General features: G+C 43.3%; 1 protein-coding gene across 1 annotated transcript; it reads left to right on the top strand.

Moving 5' to 3' along the window:
- The first annotated feature begins 456 nt into the window (after positions 1-456).
- On the top strand, positions 457-16283 carry MRPL52 (mitochondrial ribosomal protein L52). The gene is made up of 5 exons (XM_072150589.1): positions 457-614; positions 4990-5086; positions 5827-5894; positions 14106-14170; positions 16054-16283. Exons 1-5 carry the CDS (start codon positions 596-598, stop codon positions 16192-16194), a joined length of 390 nt encoding a protein of 129 aa, XP_072006690.1. The 5' UTR covers positions 457-595; the 3' UTR covers positions 16195-16283.
- The last annotated feature ends 1528 nt before the right edge of the window (positions 16284-17811 follow it).

The following is a 17811-nucleotide window of genomic DNA, read 5'->3' as shown; positions in this document are numbered from 1 at the left end:
AACATACATCTCTTACCACCTCAGCCTCCACCACACGTGCAGTACTATGTAACATTTTTCTCTTCCTCACCAGGCATGCAGTTCCATGTGACATATATCTCTTGTCACCTCAGTCCCTACCATTAATACAGTCCCATGTAACATACACATATTGCCACCTCTGCCCCCATGAGACTTGCAGTCCCATTTAACATACAACTCTTGCAACTTCTGCCCCCACCAGACATGCAGTCCCATGTAACATCCCTTTCCACCTCAGCACTCACACATCTAGTCTTATGTACTTGAGCCCCTGCCAGAGGTGTAGTCCCTCTTATCACCTCAGCTCAAAGCATACCCACAGTCCTATGTAACATACATTTCAATATACAGTCCAATATAATGAACATACATCATCCCTACAAATACAGCTCCCCTGACATTTCTTCAATCCTATAGCATCTCCTCCATGTGTACACAGACAGATGCTTCTCCTTCACAGTCACGTGTAGCAGACATCACAGCCTATGCTTCTAGCAGTCAGTGTACACAGTCCACCACGCCCCCTACTACGGAAGCTCCTCCCTTCCCCTGACATCGGACACTACAGGGCAAGATGGCGGCGCCCACGATAGGTGAGGAGGTGAAAGTGTAGTGTGTCGCTGTATCCTATAACGCTGGGTATCTTGCCCTTTAGTACCTAAGCTGTAATGTCCTTGTCTCCTATAGCGTATACATATATCTGTAGATGAGTGTACACCGTGCAGCTGTGTGCACGGCGCCTGTCATACATCTCTATGGAGCACGAAGTGTCCGTCCAGCCATGGAGTCTCCTAGATGTCTTCTAGATGCCTAGACCGGCAGAGAATGATGTCACTGAGTTAATAGGATTATTTTGCTTCTCTTTTTCATCGGCTGTAATCCAGTAGTTGTAGTGGATTATATTATAGGGAACCTGTCACCTCAAAAATGCCCTGATAAACCCTAACTAGTACCTTGTACTGTACTTTACTGAGCAATCACTGTTTTATTTTTATTCTTTTAGATTGCACCCTAATTACAAAAATATGTTCTAATCCAGATTCTTCATTCGCTAAGGCCCCTTTCACACAACATATATGGTGGCCGAATGCCGTACAAACAGCAGCTAGCGTACGACCAACATAGAAGTTCATTGTGCTCAGTGAGAAACGCCATGCCATCACCAGAAAAATTAAAGAGCGTATGTATGGCCTGGAAGCATGTCTTGCTATGGAAAGGGGAGGGTTAGGAGTCCTCACCCCTCTACATTTCCAGCCGAACGTATGCTACGCTTGGGTCCCGCCTCAGGTGTGGTATATGTTCCTGTGAAAGCTAAAGGTTACCTGCACACAACGAAAGAATCAGAACATGTGCTAGCTGTATTTTCTTAAGCTATACACGTCCTCATTTACTTCTATAGGGTCATGCATATGGCTGGGGATTTCACAGCCCCAGTGCATGTGAGGACTGCCAGAGTTGCAAAAGATAGATCTTATCCTATTCCTTCCATGTATGGGTCCGGGGCGGTGACTTTTAATGGTCATCATCTTGTGACAATGCCCTTTTTCCATTTTCCCTTTCAGTTTTTCCTCCCCTTCTTTTCAAAGCCAAAACTTTTTTTTATTTTTCAGTGTATATAAACATATGGGGGCTTGTTTTTCTGTGTAACAAATTGTACTTTCTATTGTCACTGTTCAATATTCTTCGCAATGTACTGGGAAGCTAAAAGAAATTCCAAATGAGGTGATATTGACAAAAACATTTTGTACCATATTGTTGTGGGTACAGTTTTCACTACATGCTCCAAATGACACTTCACCTTTATTCTTTGGGTCGATACGATCATGGAGATGATGATTTTTGCTCAATGTTTCGTTTGCTGCATTTAGCAACAAGCACCCATTATGCCCTCTTAATAAGTGTTGAGCGGTGTCCTTCAGTACTTCATCAGAGCTTATCCCCATGGCACCAACCTTCCGACGGTGCTGGGTACTGTCATTTCAGGGAGAATCACTGTTCCCTATGACTTCTTCAGGAGAAATGCTCCACCCCAAAATGGCCATGCGCAGTGCTGTCCGCAGTTTAGTGCCACTACTTGCACGCCCACAGTAGTTTAGATGCTGTTGGCAACTTTGGAAGTGGCATTTAAACAGTTAACACCCGTGATCAGTGCTGAACTCGAATTTCAATGGCTCTGCTCATCTCTTCTCTTACATTCTTAACAACACCATGGCCTACACTACTATTCCTTCTTGCGTTCTTAAGGTATAAATGAGGGACTACATTAAGTTACAGGTGATTATCTACTCTATTGTGTACAGAACTTCATGGTGCGTTTCCCGCATAAAAAAAAAACGGACCACTCAGTGCCACCTACATATATAAAAAATACCCCTTCCAAAAAATTAACATACTGTGCAAAAATTACTATACATTTTTATTATTAAAATATTTTATTCACTAACTTTATATGGGTGTATTGCGGGTCCCCTAAATCAATATACAGTATAGTGCTGCTATTTTATGTATAATAGACAGCACTCCCTGAATTAATATTATAAACTGTCTCTTGTGAATATTATAAAAAACACTCCCTAACTATTTATATAAATACAATCCCCATAATTAATTCGTATATATCCACTTATTTGCGAGCCATGAAAAATTATTTTTTTTTTTATAATCAAAAAATCTCATACATTGATGTGCTAAAAATTACACCTCATCCCACAATAAATACCCCTTACCTTGCTCTTTAAAGGAAATATACAATTTGATTTGATGCATTATGAACCAAACATACCTTGAGAATGCTGTAGCTACACTGATGCAGAAACATATCTTGTTTAATCTCTGAGCTGAGTGGTTTTGCTGAAAAGACAATTATAAAATTCAGGATAATAAGGCTCAGTCACTCCTTTGCCTAACTCGGCGCTTCTTCTCTTGCACTGCTTCATAGAATGATGTAATTAGTGTGTTGTGCTTGACAGGCAGAAGTAATCAATCGTTACACCATCCCCCGGCTGCTCTGGACAGTTCAGGAAGCTCTGTGCAATGTGTTTATGAACAAGCAGCATGCAACCTTTCCAAAGGTCCCCCGCAGATCATGAAAACGAGAGGTCCGTCAGATCTCTTGTTGCTCCTCAGACTAATGGAGCAGACGGCCGTGCATGACCTTTCTGCTCCATTGATCCCTATGGATCTGACGGAGAACCCATCTGCGGGGTTCTCAGCACTGAGACCCCCACTCATCAGCAAGTAAGGATAGGGCCAATCTTTCCTTCGTGGGTTAACTAAGATAGTGGATCAAATGCTTCTTTATTATGTATTGCATTTAATTTTTTGCCAACTTTTCGTTTCCTTACATGGAATATTTAATACTGACACTAGGAAATACAATTTGTCTGCAGAAAACAAACCCTCATATGGCTCTGCAGATGGAAAGAGTCATTGCTTTTTGAAGAGGGGGAGTGAAAAACACAAAATTGGAATTTGTTTTAGTCTTTAAGAGGTTAAATAATATGTGGAAAGGACCCGCCAAGGGGTCCGTTTATTCATATTATTCCAGGGCGAAAAGAAAATTGTTACTGCGGGGAAGCTCATGGAAATGCAGGTCTTTACTAAATCATATATGTCAGGGAAGATGACAGCTCCTCTGTAAAGGGGTATTCTGCGTCAGTAAATTATGGCATTTTTCCAGAATACAACTGATCCTAAAATAAAAAGGCTCTAGTTTTCCTGCCCAGCTGAGCCCCTGCCACCCACTGTGCCCGGAACCACAACACTGTTATATACTCCATCCATCCGTTCCCTTATCAGCGGGTTCCCAGTCTGTGTGTTTTTACACTGTTTCTTCAAGAATGCTGCCCAGTAAAATATATTTTTGGTTGTCTTGTATACATATTTATAATACACCCACATATATAGTCTGGAACCAGGAAGGATCTGGCAGCGCCTTAAAAACTCAAATCTGAACACCAGACACATACTAGACACTTATTTAGATCTGCTAAGAACTAAAAAACATATATATATATATATATATACGGTATATACAGGCTGTTAAAATAAAATGACCCTCTCCGGCACTCCCGTTGTCTTGTACCCCCCCCCAGCCAGATCACCTGTATATATTTTTTAAACACCCGGAAAACCCCTTTAATGAGCGTTCATGCATCCTCCTCCTTACAGTGTGAAATCAGTATAAGAATGGTGACAGGTTCTGATGTCATTTACATCTGAGATTCTGTTGCAGGTTTCATTAAAGTGGTGCTTGGGGGCCACTGTGTCTTAGACATATGTGCTCATATCAAAGTGCTTTCATTTTATCCTTACCTCCTAGGGTAGTTTTAGGAAAGCATGGTGAACCCTTTAAAGGGATTGTCCCATGAGTAACATTGATCACCTGTCCTCACTATTGTGGATGATGTAGGCTTGATAGGTCCCCAAGTACCTGTAAGACTAGTAATGAATTAAAGTAATCCATGTCATTATCATTTTTAGTTTTTTTCCCACTTTGATATTGACATGTTTTTTGGATCACTGTAGGAGATGACAGTTTCATAATATCCTTCTTCTTTCCAACTTGACTCTTCATATTGTTCTGTCCCTAATATTTTCAGTGCCACATAGTCATCCTTTCCATGTTTTCTTTAGAGGAGAATTATTTTGACTCAATAAGTACAAGAATAGAGATCTTAGGTCACTTATCCAAGAAAATGTATGCCTTGGCTGAGGAAATTGGACCTTGCAATGGTGTGAATTATTAGCCACAATATACTTTGAAATGTTCTTGAGATTATTCATTAACTAAATCCAAACCAACTGTGTCAAATGTAAAGTCTATGACACAGAAAAAGGGGCTGTCCACTTAGCACAATCCCAAGAAATGGAGTCCCCCAGAAATGAGCAGACAATGTGCCATCATTTTATTTTCTAATATCAGTCATAATATAAAATCTGAACTTTTTTTCCTTGTTTATTTTTCAGTGACCCGCCTGCAGGCAGGACTGTGCCACAGTTTTTTATGGAAGCGAAGTCTACATAGCACTACTTTGCTCTGTGCCGGACAGGAATGGAGAATTAAGTAAGTAATTAAAGGGTTATTCCCATGAATATTAAATATACTTAGGATAACAAAATAAAAAATTCTCTAATTCACTGTTCTTAACAAATGCAGCATTTCACAGATATAATTCCAACTTGTCTCTATCAGTTCTAGTGTTAACAATTTGCTTGCCCCTGGATCCGACTGTGAATCTTCTGTCTATGGTCGGACTCTTCTCATGAATAGCTTCTCTTGTCTGCACACTTCAATGCTCTCTGCCTCCTGCCCCTCCTCCTGCATTACAAGACCAGCTCAGACACTGGCACTTACTGCTGACCAGCAGAAGCGCTGTGCAAAAACTTTTTCTATTAGCTACAGAAAGATAAGATCTTTATCTAGGAGGGAGGCACGTATCAGTGCTGACTCTGTGTGTGTTATAAGTGAGATAGCAGAGCTGAGAGTGTCATTGTGTGTTATATCCATCTTGTGGATCTCATCATCTCTCAGCTCTCTTTTTATATGTGTCAGCTACTAGTAGAATGTTAAGAAGCAAAATAAAAGTGTAGATAAACCTATAACCTGTAATCTGTATACAAAAAACAGAGAGACGGCGATGGTAAGTTTAAGTTTGTTGTTGTTTTCTTAACCTTCACCAACTCCCGAACCAAACACCTCAGCCCAAACCCCCCCCCCCCCCCCCCCGGGCGTTTTTATGTTTTTGATTAAACCCAGACAAACTAGAGCATTTTCTATTCCTAAAGTTATTTTTTTTCTCTTAGGCACGGTTTTGCTCGCAGTGGTTCTGAATATGGCCCCTTAACCGATCTTCCAGATTGGAGTTTTGCAGGTACATGATTTATTTACATGGTAATTCTTTATGCTATTTCCTTTCAAAACATGACGATCCACTCAGAATTTTACTTTTACAGAATTGTATTTGATTGAGATGACTGGGAATATAAAAATGATGCAATTTCTCTATAAGAAAGACATAAACTTGAATGAAACTGAGATGTAAAGAAATCGGTGTCTGATCCCTGGAGTGTATGGACAAAGTAGCCGATACTACATTGCCCGCAAACTGCACATGCTCAGTAGCTACAACTGCAATTTTGGCCCCTGCCTGCAAGAAATGTTATTTCATATCTCTGGGGTGTGAATAAATTGTGGATGTTGGTGGAATACACAGATAACACTGGTTATGCAGGAGTGGTGTTTATACAGGGAATGTAGGAGCTTGTGTGGGCAACCTGTTCCTTTCCAGAGCTCCTTGACTACTCTTTTTCTGAGGACTGGCAGACTTTAACCCCTTAACGCTCAGCGTCCGATATATCGGACGCTGAGCTCAATGACTTAGCGCTCAGCGTCCGATATATCGGACGCTGAGCCCATGCCGGTTCAGCTCAAGATCTGAGCCGAACCGGCATCGGGAAACACGGGGTGCCGGCTGTAACTAATAGCCGGCACCCCAGTGTAACACCCGCGATCGGAGTTGACTCCGATCGCGGGTGCTTAACCCGTTAAATGCCGCGGTCAGCGCGACCGCGGCATCTAACATGCCTCTGGGGGGTCTTTCCCCCACGATCGGCCCCCCCGAACCGTTTTCGGGGGGCGCCGATCGTTGCTATAGTAACTCTGGGGTCCGATCTGGACCCCAGAGTTACTTGCTAGAATTGCCAGTAAGATGGCGTCTGTGACGTCATCTTACTGGCACAGTGCCAGCCTATGCAAGTGTATAGGCTGACACTGATAATACTCTGCAATACATGAGTATTGCAGAATATTATCATGAAGAAGCAATCAGAAGATTGCTTCTTCATGTCCCATGGTATAAAAGTGAAAAAGTAAAAAAAAAATGTTATTCAATAAAAAAATAAAGTAATAAATCACTAAAAATGCCCCAAACCCCCAAAACATATAAAGAGACATATAACTAAAAAAAAAGTCTAAATCATAACACAAACCCCACATATATAGTATCACCGCGTCCGTAACAACCCGTAGAATAAAAGTAAATCATTATTGAACCCCCACGATAAACGCCGTAAAAAAAAACTGCTATAAACCTTCCAAAAATTATGATTTTTAGCTATTCAATCCCACAAAAAATGCTATAAAATGCGATCAAAAAACCATGTGTACTCCGACATGATACTGGTGCAAATTACAACATGTCCCGCAAAAAATAAGCCATCAACCAGCTCCGTAGCCAAAAAAGTAACAATGTTATGCCACTTGGAAGACGGCAATACATAAATGATAGATTTTTCCCCACATTAGGGTTTTGTTTGACAAATTTAGTAAAACATAAGAAAATATATTCAAGTCTGGTATCCCCGTAATCGTATCGACCCATAGAATAAAGATAACAGGATTATTAGTCTATACCAGGGGTCGGGAACCTATGGCTCGCGAGCCAGATATGGCTCTTTTGATGGCCGCATCTGGCTCGCAGCCGGGGCTCCTATCCAGGGGCTTAACTACAGCCGCAGCAACTGCTACGCTGCCTGTCAAGACCAGGCTGTTGTGCCCCCGGCTGTAGTTATGCCCCTGGATGTATTCTGCAGAGCAGCGCAGGGTCCGCGGGGTTAATTCAGGGGCGGCGCCTCCCTCTCCTTCCCTGCAGCAGTCTCCTCCGTGTGTGAGAGGGAGGGGAGGAGACTGTCTGCAGCCAATCCCGGGGCTGGATGTAGCAGCGCGGGAGATTCAGACAGAGACCACCAGAGAGCTGCACACTCCGGAGACATGAAGGAGAAGGAGTCCAAGGAGAAGGAGTCAGCAGCCGGGGATCAGCCAGAGATAAGTGCTCCCTCCCCCCAGTGTCTCCTCACACTCTGCCTTAACCCCTTAGTGTCCTGTGTGCAGCTATGAAGCTCTCCTGAGAGCTTCATAGCTGCATCATCCTCACATATCTTCCCCCACCACTGCATTTCTACATTAATGTGAGGTTATGCAGCAGCTTAGACACATGTTGGCATCTGTATAGGGATGTTCTGCATTGGTTGGCATCTGTATAGGGATGTTCTGCAGCGGTTGGCATCTGTATGGGGATGTTCTGCAGCGGTTGGCGTCTGTATAAGGATGTTCTGCTGCAGTTGGCGTCTGTATAAGGATGTTCTGCATTGGTTGGCATCTGTATAGGGATGTTCTGCAGCGGTTGGCGTCTGTATAAGGATGTTCTGCATTGGTTGGCGTCTGTATAGGGATGTTCTGCTGCAGTTGGCGTCTGTATAAGGATGTTCTGCATTGGTTGGCGTCTGTATAAGGATGTTCTGCATTGGTTGGCGTCTGTATAAGGATGTTCTGCAGCGGTTGGCGTCTGTATAAGGATGTTCTGCATTGGTTGGCGTCTGTATAGGGATGTTCTGCATTGGTTGGCGTCTGTATAAGGATGTTCTGCATTGGTTGGCGTCTGTATAGGGATGTTCTGCATTGGTTGGCGTCTGTATAGGGATGTTCTGCATTGGTTGGCGTCTGTATAGGGATGTTCTGCAGCGGTTGGCGTCTGTATAAGGATGTTCTGCATTGGTTGGCGTCTGTATAGGGATGTTCTGCAGCGGTTGGCGTCTGTATAGGGATGTTCTGCAGCGGTTGGCGTCTGTATAGGGATGTTCTGCATTGGTTGGCGTCTGTATAAGGATGTTCTGCAGCGGTTGGCGTCTGTATAGGGATGTTCTGCAGCGGTTGGCGTCTGTATAGGGATGTTCTGCAGCGGTTGGCGTCTGTATAAGGATGTTCTGCATTGGTTGGCGTCTGTATAGGGATGTTCTGCATTGGTTGGCGTCTGTATAGGGATGTTCTGCAGCGGTTGGCATCTGTATGGGGATGTTCTGCAGCGGTTGGCGTCTGTATAAGGATGTTCTGCTGCAGTTGGCGTCTGTATAAGGATGTTCTGCATTGGTTGGCATCTGTATAGGGATGTTCTGCAGCGGTTGGCGTCTGTATAAGGATGTTCTGCATTGGTTGGCGTCTGTATAGGGATGTTCTGCTGCAGTTGGCGTCTGTATAAGGATGTTCTGCATTGGTTGGCGTCTGTATAAGGATGTTCTGCAGCGGTTGGCGTCTGTATAAGGATGTTCTGCATTGGTTGGCGTCTGTATAGGGATGTTCTGCATTGGTTGGCGTCTGTATAAGGATGTTCTGCATTGGTTGGCGTCTGTATAGGGATGTTCTGCATTGGTTGGCGTCTGTATAGGGATGTTCTGCATTGGTTGGCGTCTGTATAGGGATGTTCTGCAGCGGTTGGCGTCTGTATAAGGATGTTCTGCATTGGTTGGCGTCTGTATAGGGATGTTCTGCAGCGGTTGGCGTCTGTATAGGGATGTTCTGCAGCGGTTGGCGTCTGTATAGGGATGTTCTGCATTGGTTGGCGTCTGTATAAGGATGTTCTGCAGCGGTTGGCGTCTGTATAGGGATGTTCTGCAGCGGTTGGCGTCTGTATAGGGATGTTCTGCAGCGGTTGGCGTCTGTATAAGGATGTTCTGCATTGGTTGGCTAATGTATGGGGATGTTCTGCATTGGTTGGCGTCTGTATAAGGATGTTCTGCATTGGTTGGCGTCTGTATAGGGATGTTCTGCATTGGTTGGCGTCTGTATAGGGATGTTCTGCATTGGTTGGCGTCTGTATAGGGATGTTCTGCAGCGGTTGGCGTCTGTATAGGGATGTTCTGCATTGGTTGGCGTCTGTATAGGGATGTTCTGCATTGGTTGGCTAATGTATGGGGATGTTCTGCATTGGTTGGCGTCTGTATTGGGACAAGCTCGAATGTAAATTATCTATTTTTTATTTTACAGGGAATTACAATTGTTTTGGTCCAGTGGAAGCTTAGTACAGGGGGGGAGGAACACTCCTTGCTGTACTAATGACTGCTGGAGCCATTGTTCTGTCAGTGTCCCTTTAAGCATATTGTACGGCTCTCGCAGAATTATATTTTAAAATATATGGCGCTTATGGCTCTCTCAGCCAAAAAGGTTCCTGACCCCTGGTCTATACGGTGAACACCAAAAAAAAAAGAGTAAAAAATCCAGTACAGAATTGATGCTTTTCTACTCCTGCCCTCAAAAAAAGTTCCTAAATTTTCAACAATAGGTGATACCAACCCCAAAATGGTAACAATGGAAAAAGCATCTCATCCCGCAAAAAAAATGCCGTCACATGGCCCCAATAACGGAAAAGTGAAAATTTTATAGCCTTCAAAAGGGGCCAATGAGGAAACTAAAATCCTGGCAGCTGCAGGGCGCTCCTTCCCTTCTGTGTCTCGCTGTGCGCCCATAAAACAAGTAACGGCCACATGTGGGGGGTCTTTGTACTCAGGAGAAATTGCAGAACAAATTGTATGGTGGGTTTTCTCTTTTTATATTTTGGAAATGTGTAAATTTTAGGGCTAAATGAACGTATAAGGCAGGGGTCGGGAACCTATGGCTCGCGAGCCAGATATGGCTCTTTTGATGGCCGCATCTGGCTCGCAGCCGGGGCTCCTATCCAGGGGCTTAACTACAGCCGCAGCAACTGCTACGCTGCCTGTCAAGACCAGGCTGTTGTGCCCCCGGCTGTAGTTATGCCCCTGGATGTATTCTGCAGAGCAGCGCAGGGTCCGCGGGGTTAATTCAGGGGCGGCGCCTCCCTCTCCTTCCCTGCAGCAGTCTCCTCCGTGTGTGAGAGGGAGGGGAGGAGACTGTCTGCAGCCAATCCCGGGGCTGGATGTAGCAGCGCGGGAGATTCAGACAGAGACCACCAGAGAGCTGCACACTCCGGAGACATGAAGGAGAAGGAGTCCAAGGAGAAGGAGTCAGCAGCCGGGGATCAGCCAGAGATAAGTGCTCCCTCCCCCCAGTGTCTCCTCACACTCTGCCTTAACCCCTTAGTGTCCTGTGTGCAGCTATGAAGCTCTCCTGAGAGCTTCATAGCTGCATCATCCTCACATATCTTCCCCCACCACTGCATTTCTACATTAATGTGAGGTTATGCAGCAGCTTAGACACATGTTGGCATCTGTATAGGGATGTTCTGCATTGGTTGGCATCTGTATAGGGATGTTCTGCAGCGGTTGGCATCTGTATGGGGATGTTCTGCAGCGGTTGGCGTCTGTATAAGGATGTTCTGCTGCAGTTGGCGTCTGTATAAGGATGTTCTGCATTGGTTGGCATCTGTATAGGGATGTTCTGCAGCGGTTGGCGTCTGTATAAGGATGTTCTGCATTGGTTGGCGTCTGTATAGGGATGTTCTGCTGCAGTTGGCGTCTGTATAAGGATGTTCTGCATTGGTTGGCGTCTGTATAAGGATGTTCTGCATTGGTTGGCGTCTGTATAAGGATGTTCTGCAGCGGTTGGCGTCTGTATAAGGATGTTCTGCATTGGTTGGCGTCTGTATAGGGATGTTCTGCATTGGTTGGCGTCTGTATAAGGATGTTCTGCATTGGTTGGCGTCTGTATAGGGATGTTCTGCATTGGTTGGCGTCTGTATAGGGATGTTCTGCATTGGTTGGCGTCTGTATAGGGATGTTCTGCAGCGGTTGGCGTCTGTATAAGGATGTTCTGCATTGGTTGGCGTCTGTATAGGGATGTTCTGCAGCGGTTGGCGTCTGTATAGGGATGTTCTGCAGCGGTTGGCGTCTGTATAGGGATGTTCTGCATTGGTTGGCGTCTGTATAAGGATGTTCTGCAGCGGTTGGCGTCTGTATAGGGATGTTCTGCAGCGGTTGGCGTCTGTATAGGGATGTTCTGCAGCGGTTGGCGTCTGTATAAGGATGTTCTGCATTGGTTGGCGTCTGTATAGGGATGTTCTGCATTGGTTGGCGTCTGTATAGGGATGTTCTGCAGCGGTTGGCATCTGTATGGGGATGTTCTGCAGCGGTTGGCGTCTGTATAAGGATGTTCTGCTGCAGTTGGCGTCTGTATAAGGATGTTCTGCATTGGTTGGCATCTGTATAGGGATGTTCTGCAGCGGTTGGCGTCTGTATAAGGATGTTCTGCATTGGTTGGCGTCTGTATAGGGATGTTCTGCTGCAGTTGGCGTCTGTATAAGGATGTTCTGCATTGGTTGGCGTCTGTATAAGGATGTTCTGCAGCGGTTGGCGTCTGTATAAGGATGTTCTGCATTGGTTGGCGTCTGTATAGGGATGTTCTGCATTGGTTGGCGTCTGTATAAGGATGTTCTGCATTGGTTGGCGTCTGTATAGGGATGTTCTGCATTGGTTGGCGTCTGTATAGGGATGTTCTGCATTGGTTGGCGTCTGTATAGGGATGTTCTGCAGCGGTTGGCGTCTGTATAAGGATGTTCTGCATTGGTTGGCGTCTGTATAGGGATGTTCTGCAGCGGTTGGCGTCTGTATAGGGATGTTCTGCAGCGGTTGGCGTCTGTATAGGGATGTTCTGCATTGGTTGGCGTCTGTATAAGGATGTTCTGCAGCGGTTGGCGTCTGTATAGGGATGTTCTGCAGCGGTTGGCGTCTGTATAGGGATGTTCTGCAGCGGTTGGCGTCTGTATAAGGATGTTCTGCATTGGTTGGCTAATGTATGGGGATGTTCTGCATTGGTTGGCGTCTGTATAAGGATGTTCTGCATTGGTTGGCGTCTGTATAGGGATGTTCTGCATTGGTTGGCGTCTGTATAGGGATGTTCTGCATTGGTTGGCGTCTGTATAGGGATGTTCTGCAGCGGTTGGCGTCTGTATAGGGATGTTCTGCATTGGTTGGCGTCTGTATAGGGATGTTCTGCATTGGTTGGCTAATGTATGGGGATGTTCTGCATTGGTTGGCGTCTGTATTGGGACAAGCTCGAATGTAAATTATCTATTTTTTATTTTACAGGGAATTACAATTGTTTTGGTCCAGTGGAAGCTTAGTACAGGGGGGGAGGAACACTCCTTGCTGTACTAATGACTGCTGGAGCCATTGTTCTGTCAGTGTCCCTTTAAGCATATTGTACGGCTCTCGCAGAATTATATTTTAAAATATATGGCGCTTATGGCTCTCTCAGCCAAAAAGGTTCCTGACCCCTGGTATAAGGGAACAATTTGACCATTCTAAATTTCACCTCCATTTTGATTCAATTACTATGAAGATCTCAAGGGGTTAACAATCATCGTAAAAGCTGTTTCTGATAGCTTGAGGGGTGCAGATTTGAAAATGGGTTGGTTATATAGGGGGTTTTGATGCTAAATATGTAAAATTTCATTCCAAACTGTATTTATCCCCAAAATAGTCAATTCTGAAAATCCGGAAAAGCGATATTCTTTTTGTAAGCCGCGTGACATCAAAATAAATTATCCAGACATTTCAGAAATTATGAAAATGTAAAGTAGACAAATGGGAAATGTTATTCAGCAACTTATTTAGGTGGTAAATCTATCTGTCTGGAAACGCAATGATTTTGAATTTCGAAAATGGCAAATTTTTCAAAAAATTTATCATATTTTCTTTTTTTTTGTAAATAAACGCAAAACTTATCAGCCAAAATTTACCACTAAAATGAAGTACAACATGTGGGGAAAAAACAATCTCAGAATCGTTTTGATAAGTAACAGTGTTCAAAAGTTATAACCATATAAAGCAACGCAGGTCAGAATCCAAAAAATCGGGCTGAGCCTTAACCTGCAAAATGGCTGCGTCCTTAAGGGGTTAATAGTGATAGAGGAAACATCATTCAGCCAGCAGATGGCAGCACCAGACAAGGCAGCTGTCTTCTGATATCAGGAAGGCAAGAGATTCGGGAAGAGTATTGGACATGGGAAGAGGGAGAGGCATAGAGATATGGAAACAACAGAATCCATTGTTTTCGGAGGTCATGTAAGTGTGGATGGAGAACACATGTAGTTGAACTCTATATGGGGTTTTAGTGGCTGCACGTGGTTGTCACTGAACTTGGAGACAGGTAGCCATCAAATGGATCACATAGCTTGCCTTCTTAGAGAGGTGGCTCAACAAAGGTAATGTGGGATTGTTATAAGCATTAATAACTTTGAAAGAAAAAAATGTGATTTAAGTTGTTCGTGTGCATTAACTTTTGCATTTGAAAATATTTTTTTCTTTGTTCTTAAATTATTATAATCTCTTTTCAGATGGTCGACCAGCTCCACAATGGAAAGGACAAATAAGGAGAAAAGAAGAGAACAAAGAGTTTGCTGTAAGTGATTTTTCTGTGTACAGGGTTGTAAATCGCTTATTACTTTCCAAGCCTCTGTTCAATTTAACATAAATTGAAGTTGGAAAGATTAGGATTTTTGGTTAAACCATTGACAGGACAATTTCTTAGGTACAGTATTTGTACACCCAACTTCCCTAAACCTTGTAAAAACGCCAATAGTTAGAGAGGCGACTGTGTAAGAGGACCAGAACAACACAGTTAAGTGTCTCTAAATTGTATTAAAAGAACAAGACAACAATGTGTTTCAACATCAGAATTATGTTTTCTTCAAGTCAGATATCTATTAAGCCAGTGGTGGTGAACCTATAGCACGGCTTCCAGAGGTGGCACTTGTAGCCCTCTCTGTAGGCACTCAGGACCTTGCCCTCTTGCACAGTTTGCCCGAAGGACTGTAGGGATGTTACAATAATAATACAAATTTGCCCTCTATCTTTAAATGCTATTGGTGTCCATTAAGTCGAAGATACTGTTGGCAGAACAGGGAGCAATAAGTTACTGCTTAAATTGCCCTGTTGGCACTTTGCAATAAATAAGTGGGCTTTGAGTCGCAATTTGGGCACTCAGTCTCTAGAAGGTTCACCATCGCTGCATTAGGTGATGGTCAATTAAAGTAGTTGTTCAACAATTCGGAGAAGGATATGCAGGCCCTATTATAACATTCATCACTTCAAGATTATCTGACCTGCAGAGGACTTTGTTCCAACACGTTGTTTTGTTGTGTTTTTAAATAGAATCCACATAGACACCCAATTATTTTGTGATAATTTTCACCAGAGGCAGTCGTGCTTTGAATACACAGCTCTCCCAACCTACAAATGATTAAACCAACCCTTTTTGGTACCTGGAAGGTATAAACATTTGCTAAGTGTTAGTTATGTTCCTATAAAAGGGATAGGGGGAGCCTATACCTTCTGAACCTGTAGAGTGCACTGTCATTTTTTTATTGTAGAAATTAAATGGTTAACTGTCTGTGCCTTTTTTCTGTCCCTACAGTATATCTGAAGCAGCATAGAGATAAGGAAAGCGGGGTTAGACATAATTTACCATCCAATTCATACTGAATCCTCTTTGCACCCTGATGCTGCATTTGACCTTGTAATAGTGTTTATGGTCTCCTTTTCTTAAAGAAATGTTTTAAAATATGCTAATCAGCTACAAGTTGTATATGGGGGAGGGGGGTGTTATTGCCTGTGCAGCTGGAGCCTAGAGGGGTTCTGGTGATGCCCCCTGAAGCACTCGCTGCTCATCACTTTTTAGGGAAAGGAGACCATAAAAAAACTATTACAAGACCAGATCCTGTACCAGGGTGCCTTACACCTTCCATGCCTGCAGAATATTTCCCTTTGTGATTCAGCTCTCTGGGGAGATTATACTATCCAGGGACTGTCTGTAAATAACTTAGGACTGAGTCATTAGGACTTTATCTGGTTTATCTATCAGCTGAATGTCTTTTTTGTGTACTGTACAGAACAGAAAGCCGATTTACACTAATTGCTTACATAAGAAAGAAAGACAGGAGGGGAACAGGAGGTCACATGAACATATTTCTTTAATAAAGTATATTATAACATTTACTGTTCTTATCTGCACGTTAGACTTGGATACAGAATAAGACGCTTTTATATATCTGTGGCATTTAAAGTTAAACTTTACACTGTCTAACTTAAAGACACTTTTAATAAATCTACCCCATTGTGTTTTTTATCTGTTTTATTGAACCATAGATTATTGTATACATTACAGCCAATGCTCTTTGAATTATACCAAATTATTCATACATACCCCGATGTGGTCTGATTCCAAGTTTGGCATATTTGTCTTGATATTCTTGTATAGTGACTTATTTTTGTTTCCTTATGCAGAATCGTATTGTAATGCTCAGCAATGAGATAGATCAAGGAATGAAAAATTGGACGGAGAAACAGGAAAGACACAAGGAGCAACAGCTTTTAAAACAGAAGAGTCAACTAAAAACCAAAGCTATATTTTCGAAAAAATCATGAATTAAGTTTTCAGCATTTCTGTTCATTTGTGAAGGTTACCGAATTTTTGTCTGTGCAGATCTTTTGGTTATTAAAGTATAAGAAAACTACTATTATCTCCACAGACATTACCATATCACCCTTCTACCCATAATCTCCAAAAATCCTTACAGGATCAATTATGTGCGTCTTCATGAGATATTTGAACCAGCAGCCTGTTTACAGATGGCCCCAGACACACAGGAGCGCCTCAGTTCATGGAAATATTAATAAGCAGTGAGTGACACATGTTAGAAATGGGAAAACCCCTTTGATTAACAAGATGCAAATGGAAATTTCACAATGACAATCACTGGCAAATATATAGTTTTTTTTTAGGCTGTGGGTATATTTATAGGGCGAAATTTTATGCAGATTTTCCTACCTTAGGCTTTTTCAATATGGATTTCGACTTCCACGTCTTTACATTTGTGGCCGAATACAGTACTTAAATCAGTTAACAAATATCATATAGATTTATGCAATACTACTGTATGTCTTACAGCAAACCTGACACCAGGTTTGTGCAAGAAAAAAGGGAGAGCAGAAAAAAGGAATGGCACTCACCATCTGGAGTCTTCTTAGTGTTGCATTTATTAGAGAATACGTACAAAAACTTTATACAAGCATGGCACAAGCCATAACAGGGAGGGAGGAGAAAACAAAGGTACAAGGCTTCAAATCAAGACAAAACAGTGTATGTAAGTGCATGTATTGCGACACAATTTTAAAGCTAAATCCAGCGCTCAGTCCGAATCCGTTGGATTGTTCGCGTTGCGCAGAGGTCCTGATAAATATACCCCAATGTCTCAAGAAACCTTTAATGATGGAGGACATAGAGCCTGGGAGCCTAGATAGTAAGGTGATCTCTGGCTTTGTGGGAATGAAATCTGACCACAGTCTGTTATATAAGGTGTACACTGCATCCCACACCTCCCTCGGCACTCCAACCATACATGGAGCATAGACCCCACAGCCTCACTGCACCACCAGCTGACGTTGAGGGAAGATATGGAGTTTACCCATTATCCCCACCCACACGACACATGGTTGAGACTTGATTATTTTTTTCTGAGTTTGACCCTAATGCAAAAGATTGTACAAATAGGAGACACTCATTTCTAACCATTCAACTGTTTTGTTAGATCTAGTCTAGGTGACCCCGAAAGGCAGTGACATATTGTGGCGATTCCCATCCTTCCTGACGAAGGATAAATACTTTGTGCAATTACTGCGTGGGTGGTGGATGGAGTATACAGAGGGATATGGGAGGCATGCCACTGATACCATGTTATTCATGGAATCGGGTAAGGTGGTTGTTTGGGGGCATGTTGGAGACCATATATGGGCACTCAAAAGCACTACTAGGGAGCAATTCAGGAAGGCAAGTAACGAGTTGTGCAGGGCTTATTCAGACTTCCTAGAGATGACATTGGAAACCACTAAGGCCGTATGGGGAAATGAGGAGTTTACCATCTGGGTGGAGCAGAAGGAGGATTTTACCAGGTCGAAGTTTGAGCTAGAACTCCAGTTGTGGCCGGCTGTCGCAGGCTCAGTTGCCAACAACTGGGGCGGCCAATGGTAAGGCGCCAGGGCCGG

This window comes from Engystomops pustulosus, chromosome 1 (assembly GCF_040894005.1).
Source record: "Engystomops pustulosus chromosome 1, aEngPut4.maternal, whole genome shotgun sequence".
Taxonomy (NCBI): domain Eukaryota; kingdom Metazoa; phylum Chordata; class Amphibia; order Anura; family Leptodactylidae; genus Engystomops; species Engystomops pustulosus.
The sequence above is the reverse complement of the archived record's forward strand: the minus strand, read 5'-3'. Positions and strand labels throughout refer to the sequence as shown.

Bases quoted from the DNA above. Each gene is read 5' to 3' on its own strand.
- MRPL52 (XM_072150589.1), top strand. The intron at 5,895-14,105 runs GTACATGATTTA...ATCTCTTTTCAG, and splicing joins TCCAGATTGGAGTTTTGCAG to ATGGTCGACCAGCTCCACAA. The intron at 14,171-16,053 runs GTAAGTGATTTT...TTCCTTATGCAG, and splicing joins AAGAGAACAAAGAGTTTGCT to AATCGTATTGTAATGCTCAG.